The 23,109-nt window shown below is 43.9% G+C and overlaps 2 protein-coding genes across 5 annotated transcripts in view; one reads left to right on the top strand and one right to left on the bottom strand.

Annotated features, from left to right (window-relative positions):
• Positions 1-2,060: 2,060 nt before the first annotated feature.
• LOC117414537 (uncharacterized) lies at positions 2,061-5,698 on the bottom strand. Its single transcript, XM_034921915.2, has 4 exons — positions 5,003-5,698; positions 4,556-4,731; positions 4,048-4,149; positions 2,061-3,765 (listed from the first exon to the last, which is right to left on the bottom strand). The coding sequence occupies exons 1-4, from the start codon at positions 5,027-5,029 to the stop codon at positions 2,883-2,885; spliced, it is 1,188 nt and encodes a 395-aa protein (XP_034777806.1). The 5' UTR covers positions 5,030-5,698; the 3' UTR covers positions 2,061-2,882.
• A 4,761-nt stretch (positions 5,699-10,459) lies between these two features.
• ercc2 (excision repair cross-complementation group 2) overlaps positions 10,460-23,109 on the top strand; it is a 29,657-nt gene continuing 17,007 nt past the window's right edge. The window contains exons 1-5 of one of the 4 annotated variants that reach the window (XM_059026741.1): positions 10,460-10,485; positions 17,060-17,159; positions 18,850-18,927; positions 22,267-22,329; positions 22,765-22,878. In XM_059026741.1, coding sequence (XP_058882724.1) covers positions 17,127-17,159; positions 18,850-18,927; positions 22,267-22,329; positions 22,765-22,878 — 288 coding nt within the window. In that variant the 5' untranslated portion in view covers positions 10,460-10,485; positions 17,060-17,126. The other 3 variants (XM_034025118.3, XM_034025119.3, XM_034025120.3) reach the window with 3 other exon arrangements.

Genomic DNA, 23,109 nt, shown 5'->3' with positions numbered 1-23,109 from the left:
CAGGTGTGAAAAAATGCTGTAAAGTAAGAATGCTTTCAAAAATAGACATGTTAATAGATTATATTTATCAATTAACTAAATGCAAAGTGAGTGAACAGAAGAAAAATCTAAATCAAATCCATATTTGGTGTGACCACCCTTTGCCTTCAAAACAGCATCAATTCTTCTAGGTACACTTGCACAAAGTCAGGGATTTTGTAGGCATATAGTCAGGTGTATGATTAAACAATTATACCAAACAGGTGCTAATGATCATCAATTCAATATGTAGGTTGAAACACAATCATTAACTGAAACAGAAACAGCTGTGTAGGAGGAATAAAACTGGATGAGGAACAGCCAAACTCAGCTAACAAGGTGAGGTTGCTGAAGACAGTTTTCTGTCAAAAGTCATACACCATGGCAAGACTGAGCACAGCAACAAGACACAAGGTAGTCATACTGCATCAGCAAGGTCTCTCCCAGGCAGAAATTTCAAGGCAGACAGGGGTTTCCAGATGTGCTGTCCAAGCTCTTTTGAAGAAGCACAAAGAAACAGGCAGCGTTGAGGACCGTAGACGCAGTGGTCGGCCAAGGAAACTTACTGCAGCAGATGAAAGACACATCATGCTTACTTCCCTTCGCAATCGGAAGATGTCCAGCAGTGCCATCAGCTCAGAATTGGCAGAAAACAGTGGGACCCCGGTACACCCATCTACTGTCCGGAGAAGTCTGGTCAGAAGTGGCCTTCATGGAAGACTTGCGGCCAAAAAGCCATACCTCCGACGTGGAAACAAGGCCAAGTGACTCAACTATGCACGAAAACACAGGAACTGGGGTGCAGAAAAATGGCAGCAGGTGCTCTGGACTGATGAGTCAAAATTTGAAATATTTGGCTGTAGCAGAAGGCAGTTTGTTCGCCGAAGAGCTGGAGAGCAGTACACGAATGAGTGTCTGCAGGCAACAGTGAAGCATGGTGGAGGTTCCTTGCAAGTTTGGGGCTGCATTTCTGCAAATGAAGTTGAGGATTTGGTCAGAATTAATGGTCTCCTCAATGCTGAGAAGTACAGGCAGATACTTATCCATCATGCAATACCATCAGGGAGGCATCTGATTGGCCCCAAATTTATTCTGCAGCATGACAACGACCCCAAACATACAGTGAAAGTCATTAAGAACTATCTTCAGCGTAAAGAAGAACAAGTAGTCCTGGAAGTGATGGTATGGCCCCCACAGAGCCCTGATCTCAACATCATCGAGTCTGTCTGGGATTACATGAAGAGAGAGAAGCAACTGAGGCTGCCTAAATCCACAGAAGAACTGTGGTTAGTTCTCCAAGATGTTTGGGCCAACCTACCTGCCGAGTTCCTACAAAAACTGTGTGCAAGTGTACCTAGAAGAATTGATGCTGTTTTGAAGGCAAAGGGTGGTCAAACCAAATATTGATTAGATGTAGATTTTTCTTCTGTTCACTCACTTTGCATTTTGTTAATTGATAAATAAAAAATATTAACATGTCTATTTTTGAAAGCATTCTTACTTTACAGCATTTTTTCACACCTGCCTAAAACTTTTGCACAGTACTGTATATATATATATATATATATATATATATATATATATATATATATATATATATATATTCTTTTTTGTTTCTCAATGGCAGGGAAACCATCAAGAATACAACAGACCAAATTAAAGAAAGTGCTACGGACTTTGACATGGCCACTCATGGACTGGGCTTTCAAATGCTTGATGTTTACAGTTCTGTACTTCAAAAATGTGCTGATTCCCAGATAGGAAAACTGCAGAATGTGTAGTTTTAGATGACACTGAAAATAAGGCATCCTTTGCATATACGTTCATTATTTTAAAAAAGGGCTTGTTCAAAACATTAAGAACATTTCTAAGCAAAGAAAACCTAAAATAGCATTTTCTGTAAGGCATTTTCTTTTCTTTTCTATACAACCTCTTAAATATATATTTAAAAATGTACCATAAACATACATAAATAAAGGTACTGTACAACATCTCATATCTATAGTTTCTTGTTTTATTTGTTTATGGTTTAAATATTATTATTATTTGTTTATTTAGCAGACGCCTTTATCCAAGACAACTTACAGAAACTAGGGTGTGTGAACTATGCATCAGCTGCAGAGTCACTTACAATTACGTCTCACCCGAAAGACAGAGCACAAGGAGGTGAAGTGACTTGCTCAGGGTCACACAATGAGTCAGTGGCTGAGGTGGGATTTGAATCGGGTACCTCCTGGTTACAAGCCCTTTTCTTTAACCATTGGACCACACAGCCTCCGTTAAATATTAGCAGTATTAAAATGTAAAACTGCACATACATGCTTCAGCAGACTGATACAGAGCAATACAAAGTACTGGACCCAATTGTGGAAAAAAGTGCTGTACAGAAGAACCCTCCTCCCAACTTCTCAGCTGTAATAACACCCTGACATGTTCCCCCTTTGAAAGAAATTCAGTTCAGGCTTAGATTTTTATTTTAACAATTTGCTTTTACACGACTCGCTACTTAAAGATTGCACTTTCTATTTACTACAAATCATATTTTTACAACTTCTATTTACAAAGTGTTACAATAATGCACATTTAAGTTGTATTTAAGTAATCTGATTAAGAGAGAAAAGGGAGACATACCATATCAAATATCGACCAACTTGGCCAGAATACAATCATCAGCAATTAGAACAATGCAACATATATTTTATTTTTGATAACATGCTGCCACTATACATATAAATAGCTATTTCACTCTTACTTGAAGAGACCTTTGAGGTCCTTAACGGTTGTAATTAACCTCTATACTTATTCCAGTTTTGTGTGCTTTCTGTAATTCAAAAATAAAGGCACGGGCTCATAACAGCACACGTTCAGCTCGATTTTAGTATCTGATTCTTTGCTCTGCTACCAATTATTCTTTTTCTAAAGGAACAGACTTTGAATTTGGAATCAGGTCTATGGGTATATAAAGCTCGATTAAGGGGTTCTTTGAGCTGATATGAATGCATGTCTATAGCATGGCTTCTTGCTCTTTCAATGCGTTTTCTGTAAGCATGCAGCCTTATAATTTTTATTGTATTGCTGGCCATGCTATACTGTCCAAATGCTAGTTGGTGTGCACGTTTTACTACAGCATTCAACTCTGGAGATTCCTTATAATCACTGCTGTCACACCACTCCTTCAAGTCTGAAATCATCTTCTTTACACACAACTGTTTATTGTGTGATTGACAATTTGCTGTGGTATTCGCAAAGCAGTCAGTTACCTCTTGGTTAGGGTTCTGTGTACCAATTAACTCAGAAAGTCTTAGACAGACACATATTTCTCCAAGACTATTGGCAAGACAGGTACACTGTTGGTTTTGCACATGTACTACTCCAAAACTACCAGCACAATGTACAATTAAATGTTTTCCATCCCACTCATAGCAATGCTGTTCAGTTAGTGAACTGGCTAATTCTTTTCGAATTCCATCAATATCAATCCCCTGTTCTTTGCACATCATTTTTGCAAACTCAATATGCTTGCACAAATTACCCCTTTCAGAAACGGCGCATTCACATTTCATGCTAATTAAATCCACAGCATAACATTTTGCTTTATCTGCTTCTGAAGGCACTGTGCAATGGCCACCTGATTTGTAAACAAAATTATCTTGAAGGCCTTTGTTCTTCATACGTAATGCAGATTCTGCAGTATCCTGTGTTTTGGAATCAGAAATCCTCTGAGCACCATGAAGATCTTCCAGATACCTGCACCATATACAAGAGAGAATACAATTAGTAGAGCAGTATTCTATTATTCACATGCTAAAAAAAGTTATGGGTTGTGTAAATTATATACATGACAAAAATGCATTTACCTGTGGTACACTATCTCCTTATTTGTACAGATACTGAAATAAATGTACACAACAACTTTATGTTCTAGAAAATTACAAATATAAATTATAACGTATTTATTTTTTGAAATTCAACACTCATTTGCAACACTAGACCACATAAAAATGCTAGTATTGGAAATGTTACACAAACCTGTAGTAAGTGACCACCTTGGTATTAAGTAGTAGAAGTAGTTCATCAACTCGTCTGTTTGCATAGCCATGAAAAAACTGATACTTCATGCTGAAAAAAAATCTGTGGGAAAAAAAAAGAAAAGCAAAAGCAATTTTTAAATTTTTTTTATTTAGTATCACCAATCTTTTTCCCTTTATCAGCAATTCAACTTGGCTGACAGCAACAACTCCCCGCCTCCTCAGGAGGGATGAGACAAAGCATGCGCCCTCCGATACAAGCACTGTCAAAGCCATTTTTCGCACTACAAGCCATTTTTCGCACTACATTTTTCGATGCAGCTGGAAATGCCAACGCCCTGAACCTGCAGGCTCCTTGTCAATTGTGCGCCTCCCTCTCAGAACTCCTGGCCAAAGCTGGCAATGGTATAGGCAGGATTCGAGACAAGTCTGTCTCTTGCCTATAGTGCTGTAACTTATTTTTGCAACTTATGTTTTTGTTTTAATCACTATTTTTACATAATGCATACCTCTCAACAAGGTTGTTCGTTTCACTGTCTTGGTGGTAAACTCTCCGTCCAAAATTGGCCCACATGTCTGCATTTCGAAACCAATGGTCCTGTAGATACTGTGAAATTACTGAACTGCCAGTTTCTCTGTCTATTTTGACAATCACTTCCTTTGACATCTTTTCAAACTCGGCAGCCTAAAATGAATGAAAATAAATAAAAAAATGTTAACAGAAAGACATGCATACCAAATAATTTTTTTTTCAACAAATAGACGTTTGTCAATATACAAATTCTATTAAAAAGATGGGTAGTTTAATTATGGTAAATGGATTATCCATGAATGAGCAACAGAATGTCATTATTGTGGTGAGAAGGAAATTAAAAAACAAACTTTGAACTCCTCAATAAAGATCAGCACCGTATGACATTTGCTAACGTGGAAGAAAGAAAGAAAAAGAAACTTACTGTACTGCATTGTTTTAAGGCAATCATAGACCTAATCACTTCATTTTGTGAAGACAGATTCTGACTGCATCCTCCATCACGTTGGACAATCCATCTGTACCGCCTTTAAAAAACAAAAAACTAAACGTTGAGAATTATCACTGTCTAAGTCTGTGTTAGAAAGTACTATAGCACATGGTCTGTTTTTTGTTTGCTTTCAAAATTGTAACTATTGTACACTGATTTTTTAAAACTTATTGTATATTAGTTTTTTAATTAGTTTTGAATTTGCTATGTATCATGGATTGTGTAAATTACATAATAATAATGATCATTATAATAAATCAAGTATAATCAAATCTAAGTATGAAGACACATGTAAAATGCAATTGGAATGAACAGTTTTCTGACTCTGCTACTTTGTTTCACTTTTGTTAGATCACATTAAGGAACAATGTTTTCATTTTTTATCAATCAGATTGTCATTCAATTCCCTTCCTGTAACCTTCAGACTTAGGAGATACCAAATTTCTACCATAAAATCTTTTTTTTTATTTTATAATGCACACAAGTTTGCATTCTGTCATTTTGCCAAAAGCTGGTCTGGGAGGAGGCAGATATTTTTCTGAATATATAAAGCAGGGGTAGGCACCCCTGGTCCTGGAGTGCCACAGACCAGTGATTCCCAACCCTGGTCCTGGAGGACCCCCTAACCTGCTGGTTTTTGTTCCAACTGAGCTTGCAATTACTTAATTGAACTAATAATTTGCCTAATCAGAGCCTTTTAATTCGTTTAAACAGTTGGGGTTCCAAGTTAGGCATAAAATTGTATAAGGAACTGAATTCTCCAACTTTTTATAAGTTACATGATTTAAAAAGTCCAGTTTAAACTATTACTTAAATTAAGGGTTCAAATAAGTAATTGAGAGCTCGTTGGAACAAAAACCAGCAGGGTAGGTGGTCCTCCAGGACCAGGGTTGGGAAGCACTGCCACAAACACTTCAGTTTTTTGTTTACCCCAAGACCCTTAATAAATTCATTGACTCATTGATTAGCTTAATTTATCAGAATTACCATTTGTTCCAGGGATTTAATAATTGATGATTAAGAGATACCTACAAACTCTGCAGGATTGTGGCACTCCAGGACCAGGGTCGCCTACCCCTGATATAAGGCTTTAAGACCTCATATGTGAATTCTACATTATGGATATAAATACTCACTCTCAAGTACTTTTATACTAAGTGCAATTGAAATCAGTAGGTTATCTGTAGATGTATTTAAGTAATTAGACATTGAGGGTCGATTGCACTGTACCAGTTAGTCCACTTGATTCATCTAACTAGTGCAGGACTGGCTAACCCTGGTCCTTGAGAGCCACAGGGTCTTCTGGTTTTTGTTTTAACCGAGCCCTTGATAACTTAATTGACATTATTAATTGGTCTTAATTGGTCAAAATTCCCATGGGTGCCAGTTGATTAGTGTTTGATGATTTAGAGAGATCTATAAAACCTGCAGGATTGTGGCTCTCCAGTACCAGGGTTGGCCACCCCTGAACAAGTGGAATGAGGAGCTTTAGTCCATGTGCTTGGACTACAGTTAGTACTGTACACCTCTATCCTGAAAAATTTGTGGCCACCCAAAAGGTTAGCATTGAAATTCTGTTCAATATTTTTCCATGCCATTGTACGTAATACAACATTCTCGTCTTCTTTGCTGGTGCTGTCAGCTTCGTTAATGTAGTTTTTAATTAGGTGTACTAAATACATCTTTTCCTCTACTGAAAATTTTGGAACTCTTTTAGATGACATTTATTCTACTGAAGGGTTTTTAAACTGTTAAAAGTTTGATGTGACTTATCTTCTGCATTGCTTCTGATATTGGTCCACATGGGCGGTCTAATGTGTTCTGCATGTTCACATCAGCTGAACCAGTTCACATGATTAACTATTTGGTTTTGGTATGGTGCAATCAGGTCTAATTTGCAGCATTTGCTAGACTGCATTTTAGTCCACTTGGTGCGGACCAAAGTCATTGCTACACTGCAATCAACCCGGAATGACCCCTAACCGAAAGTGGTTTTGGTTTTTTACCTGAAGTACATGGAACCAGCACAGCAACACCTTTGCATAAGGAAACACTGTGTGTACTGCATTGATTTCTTTCATGTCCCTATCTACCATGACACATCTGCAAAGAGAAATACAAAAAGGAAGTAGCACTTAATCTGTCCATACATAAACTTCGACTATGAATTTTAAAACATACCTTGGCTGAAACTCTCCAACAGCTTCCTGAACTTTTTTCAGACACAGTGACAAGATGTCACTGGATTCCTCACTCACAATAAAAAATGCTACAGGTATTCCTCAGCCTTGGTTGCTCTTCACTAGCACAGCATAAAATGCAAAACCATACTGAGTTATGCCTTTGTATGTTGCATCAAGGAAAATCATTGTTGGACCATACTTTTTCAACTGTTCAATTTGCCACTGAGAACTAAATACTATTATCAAGGGTTGCTTTTCATTGTGAGAGAGGCTGATAGTACACATTATCCTGCAAATTGGACTTAATCAGTTTGTCAACACTTATGCAGTCATTTCCATCCATTCGTGTGTGTGCATAAAAGCTCTTCTTTATTACTTTAATGTCCTCTGGTGCCACACAGAATCTTCTGTCTGTGATGTCACTTTTTTGTAAACTCTGTGACCAATCTTTGCATTTGAGCATGATCTCTCCATTTGATAGCCCCTGGGATATGCACATATGAATGTAACCCATTAGTTCTTCATCAATACGATTCACTGCATTCTGCTTAAGGTCTGCTAGATCATGGCCAGAGTGCTCTTGCATTAAACGCACAATGCACCCATGTGTAGAATTGTTGCTCACAAATGTAAAAGAAATGTACGCTCCACATCTAGTGGCACGAGTTATTGAAGGTGCTCCTGAGGATTTACCTTTTGGTTTATTGGACCTTTCACATCGCCACTGGAAGTGATTTTCCCCTCTTTTTTTGATAGCTACAAATATGCCAGTTCCATTCTCCTTAAGACATGTCAAGTGATTTTGCATAAAATCCTCTCTTGAATCTCGTTTTACAATATGTATCGTTCTTTGCACACGTGCGTCAGACTCCTTGCGCAGAGAGTCTTCAAGTGATGAGATCCAGAAACGTTCCATTATCTCACTAAAAGGAAGAAAAAAAAACGTCAAACAATTTCTCAGTGATGTGTGTCATTCCGTAACAAATCACTCAGAAAAGTTGGATTTAGACCCACATTTAAAGGAACCTTCTGACGTACATCATCAATTCACCTCCTAAGAATAAAACATAGAGAATAGCCTTATGCAAACATTAACACAGTGCCCATCAAATGCCACCAGACATATGTGCCCATTATAAACCAGCCTGCCAGGCATGTGCCCAATTTAAACACCCAATATAAACCAGCCTGCCAGGCATGTGCCCATTATAAACCAGCCTGCCAGGCATGTACCCAATATAAACACCCAATATAAACCAGCCTGCCAGGCATGTGCCCAATATAAACACCGAATATAAAACAGTCTGCCAGGCATGTGCCCATTATAAACCAGCCTGCCAGGCATGTGCCCATTATAAACCAGCCTGCCAGGCATGTGCCTATTATAAACCAGCCTGCCAGACATGTGCCCATTATTAACCAGCCTGCCAGGCATGTGCCCATTATTAACCAGCCTGCCAGGCATGTGCCCATTATAAACACCCAATGTAAACCTGCCTGCCAGGCCTCTGTGTTTTAACTACAGTAGTCTTACCAGCTGGTAAATTAATAATTTAGTTTAGAGTAACAACCTTGTTATTCTGTTACCAATATTTGCTTAAGATAGGACATTAGAATAACTTCAGCTGACATGCCTGGTAAGTTTATTATATTTTGTATTATCATTTTTAACAGCAAATCAATTATAAATGATGTGTAACTGAATGTTGTGGATCACTGTGAACAACTTGTACACACAGTACATCATAAATACTATGCTGCACATAAAGTGAATAATTAAAATATACGTTTGAACAACAAAACGAGACAAAGGTAGAGATTAAGCATCACTAATATTTGAAATGATAGCTACACTTTAAAAAAAACAGTTATATAATACAACTTAACAGAAGAAGATATTCACATTCATATTTAAGGCGTAACTCAACATATTTTAATGCCTTTGTGTGCGTACGTTGTGCTAAAAACGGTGTATTTTGAGAAGATGAATAAAACATCCTACCTTTTTCATTCCAAATCTGTTCTGCTGCAAAACTTTGGCGCGCAGTTTTCAGTTTGAATGTGAGGGCGTGGAAACAGGCAGCTTTTGCCCTTAGAAGGCGTGTTTCCTTTGTGATGTAACTGAGGAGGCGGGTTTTCGCGGAGAGGTGTTTTATTATCTGCCTAATAGGCAGACCTGCCTGCCAGTCGAAGTTCGGGGCAAACTTCTCCCCTGTGCTTTCCCCCTCCTGAAGTACTGACTGTACTACTTCCTATCGTCGATTTATATTGACACAAGAATATTAGAATTGAGTGAGAAACTGTGTAAACGTTCAAAGGAGATCTAGCGTTCAGAGGTGGGAACATCACATTATTATTATTATTATTATTATTATTATTATTATTATTATTATTATTATTATTATTATTATTATTGTTGTTGTTATTTTTGGTGAAAGTACAAGTGTCAGCACCAGTCCCAGCAGTATCAGCACCAGTCTTACCAGTCAGCAGCAGTTACCAGTCCCAGCAGTGTAAGGCAACTTAAGTAGCAGTGAACCAAATGCAAGTCAATAAAGGTATGAACCCATCTACTTATTAATATTGATGTTATATTCTTGTTAAAATCACGTATTTCTGACAGTGTCAATATGGTCATTTTAGGTTGTTGTTGTTTTGCTGGGAGATAATTAGTTTTAATCTTTGAAATAATATGGGTCATCAAATTTTAACATTAACATCATCATCCAAGGGACTTAATATTGCTTTGCAGTTTGCATGAACAGTCTCCAGGCTTTATAAGATGATAACTTTTACCTTTGTAACATGAACACGATCTGCAAGAGGTTTGTTCAACTTTTTTTTTTTTTTTTTTGCCTCAGTAAAAAAAATCTAATCCTAGCTACGCCCCGTAGAGGCATGCTTCATGTGATTGTGAGAAGCGTTCATTCATTCATGCATGAATGCATGCCTTATTCATGTGATCAACATAAATGTGTTACAAAGAATCACGGAATGCATACGGGTAATTGAATCCACATGAATTAACAGGGCTGAACTCAAAATGAATGACTTCAGAACTCAGAGGAACCATCTGTTCAGGTTGCAATACTCAGGTCGAGCAGCAGAGAGCACGCACACGCTATCGAGGTGTCAATAAACCGACACATTGGATATCCATTCAGAGCTTCGCTTTTCAGCTCTTCGGGTACGGAAGCCAATGGCATGCGAATGGGCGGGTTCTACAGCGCAGAGGTTAGGTTGCGCGGTGATCGGACTGGCATGTGAATACTAAACAGTCCTGCAGAAGTTTGGGGCGGAAGAGCGGTCTGATTTAATGATTACTTGAGTTACTTTCTGTGAATATGATTGTTTGATAAAGTCAGGATTCTGCGGGAAGGGATCACTGGCAAGGCTCACCAATAATGAAGTATGTTGAATGCTGGATTTGAGGTTGAAGGTGTTACGCAAGGACTGTAATAATAACAGAACGGGCGTGTTTAGGAAGAGACGCGAATGGGTTGAATCCGTGTAGTACAGTGAGTCTTTACAGCACGCAGGGCTATGGGTTTGGGAAGTGTAGTAAGCTGGTAGTACAGAACAAATTCAAAAGCGCATCACCGGCAAGCATGCAGACCAGCAGAGTACTGCCAGCGCAAGACCGTGTCCTGTAGAGTCCGTGTTAGAACGAGCGCTATTGGTTTAGTGTATTTAAGGGAGAAAGCTATACTGCTATATTATTATTCATTAGTAATTTACAGCCGCTTTTATCCTAAGCGACTTACAGAGACTAGGGGGTGAACTATGCATCACAAGTACCTCCAGGACTCCTCTGTAACCTCTTCAATTCAGTGTGAGTGTCAGTGCTGTAGTGTAAGTTGCTGTGCTGTAGTGAAGGTGCTGTAGTGTAAGTTGCTGTGCTGTAGTGATGGTGCTGTAGTGTAAGTTGCTGTGCTGTATTGAAGGTGCTGTATTGAAGGTGCTGTATTGAAGGTGCTGTAGTGTAAGTTGCTGTGCTGTAGTGAAGATGCTGTAGTGTAAGGTGCTGTGCTGTAGTGAAGGTGCTGTAGTGTAAGTTGCTGTGCTGTAGTGAAGGTGCTGTAGTGAAGGTGCTGTAGTGTAAGTTGCTGTGCTGTAGTGAAGGTGCTGTAGTGTAAGTTGCTGTGCTGTATTGAAGGTGCTGTATTGAAGGTGCTGTATTGAAGGTGCTGTAGTGTAAGTTGCTGTGCTGTAGTGAAGGTGCTGTAGTGTAAGTTGCTGTGCTGTAGTGAAGGTGCTGTAGTGTAAGTTGCTGTGCTGTATTGAAGGTGCTGTATTGAAGGTGCTGTAGTGTAAGTTGCTGTGCTGTAGTGATGGTGCTGTAGTGTAAGTTGCTGTGCTGTAGTGAAGGTGCTGTAGTGTAAGTTGCTGTGCTGTAGTGAAGGTGCTGTAGTGTAAGTTGCTGTGCTGTAGTGAAGGTGCTGTAGTGAAGGTGCTGTAGTGTAAGTTGCTGTGCTGTAGTGATGGTGCTGTAGTGTAAGTTGCTGTGCTGTAGTGAAGGTGCTGTAGTGTAAGTTGCTGTGCTGTAGTGAAGGTGTTGTATTGAAGGTGCTGTAGTGTAAGTTGCTGTGCTGTAGTGAAGGTGTTGTATTGAAGGTGCTGTAGTGTAAGTTGCTGTGCTGTATTGAAGGTGCTGTAGTGAAGGTGCTGTAGTGTAAGTTGCTGTGCTGTAGTGAAGGTGCTGTAGTGTAAGTTGCTGTGCTGTAGTGAAGGTGCTGTAGTGTAAGTTGCTGTGCTGTAGTGAAGGTGCTGTAGTGTAAGTTGCTGTGCTGTAGTGAAGGTGCTGTAGTGTAAGTTGCTGTGCTGTAGTGAAGATGCTGTAGTGAAGGTGCTGTAGTGTAAGTTGCTGTGCTGTAGTGAAGGTGCTGTAGTGTAAGTTGCTGTGCTGTAGTGAAGGTGCTGTAGTGTAAGTTGCTGTGCTGTAGTGAAGGTGCTGTAGTGTAAGTTGCTGTGCTGTAGTGAAGGTGCTGTAGTGAAGGTGCTGTAGTGTAAGTTGCTGTGCTGTAGTGAAGGTGCTGTAGTGTAAGTTGCTGTGCTGTAGTGAAGGTGCTGTAGTGTAAGTTGCTGTGCTGTAGTGAAGATGCTGTAGTGAAGGTGCTGTAGTGTAAGTTGCTGTGCTGTAGTGAAGGTGCTGTAGTGTAAGTTGCTGTGCTGTAGTGAAGGTGCTGTAGTGTAAGTTGCTGTGCTGTATTGAAGGTGCTGTATTGAAGGTGCTGTAGTGAAGGTGCTGTAGTGTAAGTTGCTGTGCTGTAGTGAAGGTGTTGTATTGAAGGTGCTGTAGTGTAAGTTGCTGTGCTGTAGTGATGGTGCTGTAGTGTAAGTTGCTGTGCTGTATTGAAGGTGCTGTAGTGAAGGTGCTGTAGTGAAGGTGCTGTAGTGTAAGTTGCTGTGCTGTAGTGATGGTGCTGTAGTGTAAGTTGCTGTGCTGTAGTGAAGGTGCTGTAGTGTAAGTTGCTGTGCTGTAGTGAAGGTGTTGTATTGAAGGTGCTGTAGTGTAAGTTGCTGTGCTGTAGTGAAGGTGTTGTATTGAAGGTGCTGTAGTGTAAGTTGCTGTGCTGTAGTGAAGATGCTGTAGTGTAAGTTGCTGTGCTGTATTGAAGGTGCTGTAGTGAAGGTGCTGTAGTGTAAGTTGCTGTGCTGTAGTGAAGGTGCTGTAGTGTAAGTTGCTGTGCTGTAGTGAAGGTGCTGTAGTGTAAGTTGCTGTGCTGTAGTGAAGGTGCTGTAGTGTAAGTTGCTGTGCTGTATTGAAGGTGCTGTATTGAAGGTGCTGTATTGAAGGTGCTGTAGTGTAAGTTGCTGTGCTGTAGTGAAGGTGCTGTAGTGAAGGTGCTGTAGTGTAAGTTGCTGTGCTGTAGTGATGGTGCTGTAGTGTAAGTTGCTGTGCTGTAGTGAAGGTGCTGTAGTGTAAGTTGCTGTGCTGTAGTGAAGGTGCTGTAGTGTAAGTTGCTGTGCTGTAGTGAAGGTGCTGTAGTGTAAGTTGCTGTGCTGTAGTGAAGGTGCTGTATTGAAGGTGCTGTATTGAAGGTGCTGTAGTGTAAGTTGCTGTGCTGTAGTGAAGATGCTGTAGTGAAGGTGCTGTAGTGTAAGTTGCTGTGCTGTAGTGAAGGTGCTGTAGTGTAAGTTGCTGTGCTGTAGTGAAGGTGCTGTAGTGTAAGTTGCTGTGCTGTAGTGATGGTGCTGTAGTGTAAGTTGCTGTGCTGTATTGAAGGTGCTGTAGTGTAAGTTGCTGTGCTGTAGTGAAGGTGCTGTAGTGTAAGTTGCTGTGCTGTAGTGAAGGTGCTGTAGTGAAGGTGCTGTAGTGTAAGTTGCTGTGCTGTATTGAAGGTGCTGTAGTGAAGGTGCTGTAGTGTAAGTTGCTGTGCTGTAGTGAAGGTGCTGTAGTGTAAGTTGCTGTGCTGTAGTGAAGATGCTGTAGTGTAAGTTGCTGTGCTGTATTGAAGGTGCTGTATTGAAGGTGCTGTATTGAAGGTGCTGTAGTGTAAGTTGCTGTGCTGTAGTGATGGTGCTGTAGTGTAAGTTGCTGTGCTGTATTGAAGGTGCTGTAGTGTAAGTTGCTGTGCTGTAGTGAAGGTGCTGTAGTGTAAGTTGCTGTGCTGTAGTGAAGGTGTTGTATTGAAGGTGCTGTAGTGTAAGTTGCTGTGCTGTAGTGAAGGTGTTGTATTGAAGGTGCTGTAGTGTAAGTTGCTGTGCTGTAGTGAAGGTGTTGTATTGAAGGTGCTGTAGTGTAAGTTGCTGTGCTGTAGTGATGGTGCTGTAGTGTAAGTTGCTGTGCTGTATTGAAGGTGCTGTAGTGAAGGTGCTGTGCTGTAGTGAAGGTGCTGTAGTGTAAGTTGCTGTGCTGTAGTGAAGGTGTTGTATTGAAGGTGCTGTAGTGTAAGTTGCTGTGCTGTAGTGAAGGTGTTGTATTGAAGGTGCTGTAGTGTAAGTTGCTGTGCTGTATTGAAGGTGCTGTAGTGTAAGTTGCTGTGCTGTATTGAAGGTGCTGTAGTGAAGGTGCTGTAGTGTAAGTTGCTGTGCTGTAGTGAAGGTGCTGTAGTGTAAGTTGCTGTGCTGTAGTGATGGTGCTGTAGTGTAAGTTGCTGTGCTGTATTGAAGGTGCTGTAGTGAAGGTGCTGTAGTGTAAGTTGCTGTGCTGTAGTGAAGGTGCTGTAGTGTAAGTTGCTGTGCTGTATTGAAGGTGCTGTATTGAAGGTGCTGTAGTGAAGGTGCTGTAGTGTAAGTTGCTGTGCTGTAGTGAAGGTGCTGTAGTGAAGGTGCTGTAGTGTAAGTTGCTGTGCTGTAGTGAAGGTGCTGTAGTGTAAGTTGCTGTGCTGTAGTGAAGGTGTTGTATTGAAGGTGCTGTAGTGTAAGTTGCTGTGCTGTAGTGAAGGTGTTGTATTGAAGGTGCTGTAGTGTAAGTTGCTGTGCTGTATTGAAGGTGCTGTAGTGAAGGTGCTGTAGTGTAAGTTGCTGTGCTGTAGTGAAGGTGCTGTAGTGTAAGTTGCTGTGCTGTAGTGAAGGTGCTGTAGTGTAAGTTGCTGTGCTGTAGTGAAGGTGCTGTAGTGTAAGTTGCTGTGCTGTAGTGAAGGTGCTGTAGTGTAAGTTGCTGTGCTGTAGTGAAGATGCTGTAGTGAAGGTGCTGTAGTGTAAGTTGCTGTGCTGTAGTGAAGGTGCTGTAGTGTAAGTTGCTGTGCTGTAGTGAAGGTGCTGTAGTGTAAGTTGCTGTGCTGTAGTGAAGGTGCTGTAGTGTAAGTTGCTGTGCTGTATTGAAGGTGCTGTAGTGAAGGTGCTGTAGTGTAAGTTGCTGTGCTGTAGTGAAGGTGCTGTAGTGAAGGTGCTGTAGTGTAAGTTGCTGTGCTGTAGTGAAGGTGCTGTAGTGTAAGTTGCTGTGCTGTAGTGAAGGTGCTGTAGTGTAAGTTGCTGTGCTGTAGTGAAGATGCTGTAGTGAAGGTGCTGTAGTGTAAGTTGCTGTGCTGTAGTGAAGGTGTTGTATTGAAGGTGCTGTAGTGAAGGTGCTGTAGTGTAAGTTGCTGTGCTGTAGTGAAGGTGTTGTATTGAAGGTGCTGTAGTGTAAGTTGCTGTGCTGTAGTGATGGTGCTGTAGTGTAAGTTGCTGTGCTGTATTGAAGGTGCTGTAGTGAAGGTGCTGTAGTGAAGGTGCTGTAGTGTAAGTTGCTGTGCTGTAGTGATGGTGCTGTAGTGTAAGTTGCTGTGCTGTAGTGAAGGTGCTGTAGTGTAAGTTGCTGTGCTGTAGTGAAGGTGCTGTAGTGTAAGTTGCTGTGCTGTAGTGAAGGTGTTGTATTGAAGGTGCTGTAGTGTAAGTTGCTGTGCTGTAGTGAAGATGCTGTAGTGTAAGTTGCTGTGCTGTATTGAAGGTGCTGTAGTGAAGGTGCTGTAGTGTAAGTTGCTGTGCTGTAGTGAAGGTGCTGTAGTGTAAGTTGCTGTGCTGTAGTGAAGGTGCTGTAGTGTAAGTTGCTGTGCTGTAGTGAAGGTGCTGTAGTGTAAGTTGCTGTGCTGTATTGAAGGTGCTGTAGTGAAGGTGCTGTAAGTGTCAGTGCTGTATTGTGAATGTAAGGGGCTGTGTTGTATTGTGAGTGTAAGGGGCTGTGTTGTATTGTGTCAGTGCTGTATTGTGAGTGTAAGGGGCTGTGTTGTATTGTGAGTGTAAGGGGCAGTGTTGTATTGTGAGTGTAAGGGGCTGTGTTGTATTGTGAGTGTAAGGGGCAGTGTTGTATTGTGAGTGTAAGGGGCTGTGCTGTATTGTGAGTGTAAGGGGCAGTGTTGTATTGTGAGTGTAAGGGGCTGTGTTGTATTGTGAGTGTAAGGGGCTGTGCTGTATTGTGAGTGTAAGGGGCTGTGTTGTATTGTGAGTGTAAGGGGCTGTGTTGTGTTGTGAGTGTAAGGGGCTGTGTTGTGTTGTGAGTGTAAGGGGCTGTGTTGTATTGTGAGTGTAAGGGGCTGTGTTGTGTTGTGTCAGTGCTGTATTGTGAGTGTAAGGGGCTGTGTTGTATTGTGAGTGTAAGGGGCTGTGTTGTATTGTGTCAGTGCTGTATTGTGAGTGTAAGGGGCTGTGTTGTATTGTGAGTGTAAGGGGCTGTGCTGTATTGTGAGTGTAAGGGGCTGTGTTGTATTGTGAGTGTAAGGGGCTGTGCTGTATTGTGAGTGTAAGGGGCTGTGTTGTATTGTGAGTGTAAGGGGCTGTGTTGTATTGTGTCAGTGCTGTATTGTGAGTGTAAGGGGCTGTGTTGTATTGTGAGTGTAAGGGTCTGTGTTGTATTGTGAGTGTAAGGGTCTGTGTTGTATTGTGAGTGTAAGGGGCAGTGTTGTATTGTGAGTGTAAGGGGCTGTGTTGTATTGTGAGTGTAAGGGGCTGTGTTGTATTGTGAGTGTAAGGGGCTGTGTTGTATTGTGTCAGTGCTGTATTGTGAGTGTAAGGGGCTGTGCTGTATTGTGAGTGTAAGGGGCAGTGTTGTATTGTGAGTGTAAGGGGCTGTGCTGTATTGTGAGTGTAAGGGGCTGTGTTGTATTGTGAGTGTAAGGGGCTGTGTTGTATTGTGTCAGTGCTGTATTGTGAGTGTAAGGGGCTGTGCTGTATTGTGAGTGTAAGGGGCTGTGCTGTATTGTGAGTGTAAGGGGCTGTGTTGTATTGTGAGTGTAAGGGGCTGTGTTGTATTGTGAGTGTAAGGGGCTGTGTTGTATTGTGTCAGTGCTGTATTGTGAGTGTAAGGGGCTGTGTTGTATTGTGAGTGTAAGGGGCTGTGTTGTGTTGTGTCAGTGCTGTATTGTAAGCGGCTGTGCTGTGTTCCCTGCAGGCTGAATATCGACGGGCTCCTCGTCTACTTCCCCTATGACTACATCTACCCCGAGCAGTACTCCTACATGCTGGAGCTCAAGAGGACACTGGACGCCAAGGTAGGGCCGGGGAGAGCGAGAGAGAGAGAAACAAGAGAGGAACGGGATGAGGGAGAGAGAGAAAGAAGGGATGAGGGGGGAGAGAGAGAAAGAAGGGATGAGGGGGGAGAGAGAGAAACAAGGGATGAGGGGGATGGAGAGAGAGAAACAAGGGATGAGGGGGATGGAGAGAGAGAAACAAGGGAGTGAGGGGGATGGAGAGAGAGAAACAAGGGAGTGAGGGGGATGGAGAGAGAGAAACAAGGGAGTGAGGGGGATGGAGAGAGGAACAAGGGTGAAAGAAGGCAGTGTCAGGCTATTAGAGAAGCAAATTAACACACAAGTAATGTGAGAGACTCTGAGACACACAAAGTCACTACAGTATGTCTGTGCAGGAATTTGAGGTGTGACAGAGCTAAGCAAGCAGACAAACTGCTCCCACATTAAGGAAAGCTGTGTGAATTCACTGGAGTGCCAGGGTTAGGGTTAGGTGTGAATTCACTGGAGTGCCAGGGTTAGGGTTAGGTGTGAATTCACTGGTGTGCCAGGGTTCGGGTTAGGTGTGAATTCACTGGAGTGCCAGGGTTAGGGTTAGGTGTGAATTCACTGGAGTGCCAGGGTTAGGGTTAGGTGTGAATTCACTGGAGTGCCAGGGTTCGGGTTTGGTGTGAATTCACTGGAGTGCCAGGGTTCGGGTTTGGTGTGAATTCACTGGTGTGCCAGGGTTAGGGTTAGGTGTGAATTCACTGGAGTGCCAGGGTTCGGGTTTGGTGTAAATTCACTGGTGTGCCAGGGTTAGGGTTAGGTGTGAATTCACTGGAGTGCCAGGGTTAGGGTTTGGTGTGAATTCACTGGAGTGCCAGGGTTAGGGTTCAGAGTTATATTAACTGACAAACTCAAAGCACAGTCAGTACTCACATTTCAAATTCAAATTGAAATTCAAAGGTGCTTTAATGGCATGACAACATTTGTGGTATTGCCAAACAGTTACTAAGTACAATATAAACATTTGGAACATCAATACAAGTTAATAAATAAAAAGGAATAATTCAATAAAGAGCTCTTGTGCAAAAACATCACACTCTCTATCCCCTGCTTTGATAACCTTATCTCCCTTTCTCCTTGTCTCCCTCTCCCACTCCCCCTGTCTCTCTCCCTCTCTCCCTCACTCACACACCCACTGTTTGATTACCTCTACCCTATAGTACTTGATATGTATTGCTCTCAGTCTCTGCCTCTCTACTCTAACTCTTCTCCCACTCTCTGTCTGTCCCTTCCTGCTCTTCCTCTCCCTCGCTCCTTTCCACTCTCATTCTCCTCCTCACTCTCCCTCAGGGTCCTGGTGCTCTGGAGATGCCCTCAGGCACAGGGAAGACATCTCTCTCTCTCTGCTTTCTCTCTCTCCCTCTCCTCCCCCTCTCTCTCTCCCTCAGGGTCATGGTGCTCTGGAGATGCCCTCAGGCACAGGGAAGACATCTCTCTCTCTGCATTCTCTACCTCTCTCTCTCCTCCCTCTCATTCTTTCTCTCCCTCCCTCTCTCCCCCCCTCAGGGTCCTGGTGCTCTGGAGATGCCCTCAGGCACAGGGAAGACATCTCTCTCTCTCTCTCTCTCTCTCTCTCTCTCTCTCTCTCTCTCTCTCTCTCTCTCCCCTCATTCTTTTTCTCCCTCTCTCCTCCCCCTCTCACTCTCTCTCTCTCTGTCTCCCTCAGGGTCATGGTGCTCTGGAGATGCCCTCAGGCACAGGGAAGACTGTCTCTCTGCTCTCTCTCATTGTTGCGTACCAGCGGGTGAGTGCCTCACGTTGGTCTATTATATTCTTTTACGTGGCTCAGATAAACCAGTCATTATTCCGAGCTCACCTGGCCCCCTTTGAGGGAATGTATTACAGAAGGAATGATGAAGAATATTAAGAAGACCAAGTTAGTCTTGATTGTCTCTTTGTTATTTGGGAATTGTATTACTGTAAACCTAACGATGCACACGTTGAATGCACCTCGATGTCAGAGAACTCGGGGAGTAAAACATTTTAACAGAAGGGTGTTCCTTTATGAACTAGTGATTATTATTATTATTATTTATTTCTTAGCAGACGCCCTTATCCAGGGCGACTTACAATTGTTACAAGATATCACATTATACATTATTTCACATTATACAGATATCACATTATTTTACATACAATTACCCATTTATACAGTTGGGTTTTTTTACTGGAGCAATCTAGGTAAAGTACCTTGCTCAAGGGTACAACAGCAGTGTCCCACACTGGGGATTGAACCCATGACCCTCCAGTCAAGAGTCCAGAGCCCTAACCACTACTCCACACTGCTGCCCAGTACAGCACCTGGGTATCCTGTTTTCCTCAAGCACAATCATAATAGAATCAACGATTGAATACACATGTAACCACTAACCACTACTCCACACTGCTGCCCTATAGTGACGACAGTGTAACAGCTGTAGAGAGCTTTAGAGAGCTGAGATCCTGCACAGTGAGCTGAGTGAGTGTCTGTAGAGAGAGTGGAGATCCTGCACAGTGAGCTGAGTGAGTGCCTGTAGAGAGAGCTGAGATCCTGCACAGTGAGCTGAGCGAGTGCCTGCAGAGAGAGCTGAGATCCTGCACAGTGAGCTGAGTGAGTGTCTGTAGAGAGAGTGGAGATCCTGCACAGTGAGCTGAGATCCTGCACAGTGAGCTGAGTGAGTGTCTGTAGAGGGAGTGGAGATCCTGCACAGTGAGCTGAGATCCTGCACAGTGAGCTGAGCGAGTGCCTGTAGAGAGAGCTGAGATCCTGCACAGTGAGCTGAGATCCTGCACAGTGAGCTGAGCGAGTGCCTGTAGAGAGAGCTGAGATCCTGCACAGTGAGCAGAGATCCTGCACAGTGAGCTGAGCGAGTGCCTGTAGAGAGAGCGGAGATCCTGCGCAGTGAGCTGAGATCCTGCGCAGTGAGCTGAGATCCTGTGCAGTGAGCTGAGCGAGTGCCTGTAGAGAGAGTGGAGATCCTGCACAGTGAGCTGAGATCCTGCGCAGTGAGCTGAGATCCTGTGCAGTGAGCTGAGCGAGTGCCTGTAGAGAGAGCGGAGATCCTGCGCAGTGAGCTGAGATCCTGCGCAGTGAGCTGAGATCCTGTGCAGTGAGCTGAGCGAGTGCCTGTAGAGAGAGCGGAGATCCTGCGCAGTGAGCTGAGATCCTGCACAGTGAGCTGAGATCCTGCACAGTGAGCTGAGCGAGTGCCTGTAGAGAGAGCGGAGATCCTGCGCAGTGAGCTGAGATCCTGCGCAGTGAGCTGAGATCCTGCACAGTGATCTGAGCGAGTGCCTGTAGAGAGAGCGGAGATTCTGCACAGTGAGCTGAGATCCTGCACAGTGAGCTGAGATCCTGCACAGTGAGCTGAGCGAGTGCCTGTAGAGAGAGTGGAGATCCTGCACAGTGAGCTGAGCAAGTGCCTGTAGAGAGAGCTGAGATCCTGCACAGTGAGCTGAGCGAGTGCCTGTAGAGAGAGCTGAGATCCTGCACAGTGAGCTGAGCGAGTGCCTGTAGAGAGAGCTGAGATCCTGCACAGTGAGCTGAGCGAGTGCCTGTAGAGAGAGCTGAGATCCTGCACAGTGAGCTGAGCGAGTGCCTGTAGAGAGAGCTGAGATCCTGCACAGTGAGCTGAGCGAGTGCCTGTAGAGAGAGCTGAGATCCTGCACAGTGAGCTGAGCGAGTGCCTGTAGAGAGAGCTGAGATCCTGCACAGTGAGCTGAGCGAGTGCCTGTAGAGAGAGCAGAGATCCTGCACAGTGAGCTGAGCGAGTGCCTGTAGAGAGAGCGGAGATCCTGCGCAGTGAGCTGAGATCCTGCGCAGTGAGCTGAGATCCTGTGCAGTGAGCTGAGCGAGTGCCTGTAGAGAGAGTGGAGATCCTGCACAGTGAGCTGAGATCCTGCGCAGTGAGCTGAGATCCTGTGCAGTGAGCTGAGCGAGTGCCTGTAGAGAGAGCGGAGATCCTGCGCAGTGAGCTGAGATCCTGCGCAGTGAGCTGAGATCCTGTGCAGTGAGCTGAGCGAGTGCCTGTAGAGAGAGCGGAGATCCTGCGCAGTGAGCTGAGATCCTGCACAGTGAGCTGAGATCCTGCACAGTGAGCTGAGCGAGTGCCTGTAGAGAGAGCGGAGATCCTGCGCAGTGAGCTGAGATCCTGCGCAGTGAGCTGAGATCCTGCACAGTGAGCTGAGCGAGTGCCTGTAGAGAGAGCGGAGATTCTGCACAGTGAGCTGAGATCCTGCACAGTGAGCTGAGATCCTGCACAGTGAGCTGAGCGAGTGCCTGTAGAGAGAGTGGAGATCCTGCACAGTGAGCTGAGCAAGTGCCTGTAGAGAGAGCTGAGATCCTGCACAGTGAGCTGAGCGAGTGCCTGTAGAGAGAGCTGAGATCCTGCACAGTGAGCTGAGCGAGTGCCTGTAGAGAGAGCTGAGATCCTGCACAGTGAGCTGAGCGAGTGCCTGTAGAGAGAGCTGAGATCCTGCACAGTGAGCTGAGCGAGTGCCTGTAGAGAGAGCTGAGATCCTGCACAGTGAGCTGAGCGAGTGCCTGTAGAGAGAGCTGAGATCCTGCACAGTGAGCTGAGCGAGTGCCTGTAGAGAGAGCTGAGATCCTGCACAGTGAGCTGAGCGAGTGCCTGTAGAGAGCGGAGATCCTGCAGAGTTTTATTGTGTGACAGAGAGTGAGATTCTCTGAGGTGTGGTTCATAACCCCCACCTGCTGCACCTTTGACTCCCGCAGTGACAGAGCGCCACGCAGGCTACCTGGAATGTAAACGAGGACTGGCCTCTAATGATCTGCTCACACAGGAGGTCAAAGTGTCATACCTGAGAATCCTGTTTTAGTGCACATTCAGTATACAGAACAGATCCACTCACTGTGCAGTGATGGAAATCAGCCTCCTATTGCAGACAGTGCAGGAGTGGAAAACCTGGACTGGCTCATGCAGCTCTGCAATGGGAGTTCTGTTGTCGTTGTCATCGTCTCAGACTGCTGGAATGGGTCTTGCTATTATTATTATTATTATTTGCCCCACAGAATGGGCGTAGAACTATTACTGACAGTAAAAGTACCTCCCTCTCTCCTCTCCTCTCCCCTACCCCACTGCAGGCATTCCCTCTGGAAGTGACCAAGCTGATCTACTGCTCCCGAACTGTCCCCGAGATAGAGAAGGTGAGTCACACTGTCACTCTCACCCCCTGACCTCTCCATCCCACTGTCACTCTCACCCCCTGACCTCTCCATCCCCCTCTACTCCTTCTCTCTCCTCTCTTATTCTCTCCACTCTCAGGTGGTGGAGGAGCTGTGGAGCTCATTGATTTCTCTGTGTCTCAGGTGGTGGAGGAGCTGTGGAGCTCATTGATTTCTCTGTGTCTCAGGTGGTGGAGGAGCTGTGGAGCTCATTGATTTCTCTCTGTGTCTCAGGTGGTGGAGGAGCTGTGGAGCTCATTGATTTCTCTCTGTGTCTCAGGTGGTGGAGGAGCTGTGGAGGCTCATTGATTTCTCTCTGTGTCTCAGGTGGTGGAGGAGCTGTGGAGCTCATTGATTTCTCTGTGTCTCAGGTGGTGGAGGAGCTGTGGAGCTCATTGATTTCTCTGTGTCTCTCAGGTGGTGGAGGAGCTGCGGAGGCTCATTGATTTCTATGAGAAGGAGACAGGGGAGCGGAGCAGCTTTCTGGCCCTGGCCCTGTCCTCCAGGAAGAACCTGTGTGTGCATCCGGAGGTGAGACCCCAAAACTCTACACCCTGTTCCCTGTACTCTACTGCTCACTACACATTACACACTGCATCCTGAGGTGAGAACCCTGCTCCCTACACTATACTCTACACCCTACACCCTACATGCTGCTTCTTACACACTACACGCCACACCCTGCACACTGCACCCTGAGGTGAGAACCATGCTCCATACACACTGCACCATGCACCCTACACACTACACATGGCACACTAT

The sequence above is a fragment of the Acipenser ruthenus genome, chromosome 7 (genome assembly GCF_902713425.1).
Source record: "Acipenser ruthenus chromosome 7, fAciRut3.2 maternal haplotype, whole genome shotgun sequence".
In the NCBI taxonomy this organism is placed as follows: domain Eukaryota; kingdom Metazoa; phylum Chordata; class Actinopteri; order Acipenseriformes; family Acipenseridae; genus Acipenser; species Acipenser ruthenus.
This window is presented reverse-complemented; position numbering and strand designations above follow the sequence as displayed.

Coding starts and splice junctions, on each gene's coding strand:
- LOC117414537 (XM_034921915.2), bottom strand. CDS start 5,029: ATGATTGCCTTAAAACAATGCAGTACA. Junction 4,150..4,555: donor ACGAACAACCTTGTTGAGAG/GTATGCATTATG, acceptor TTTTTCCCACAG/ATTTTTTTTCAGCATGAAGT. Junction 3,766..4,047: donor AAGGTGGTCACTTACTACAG/GTTTGTGTAACA, acceptor TATATGGTGCAG/GTATCTGGAAGATCTTCATG.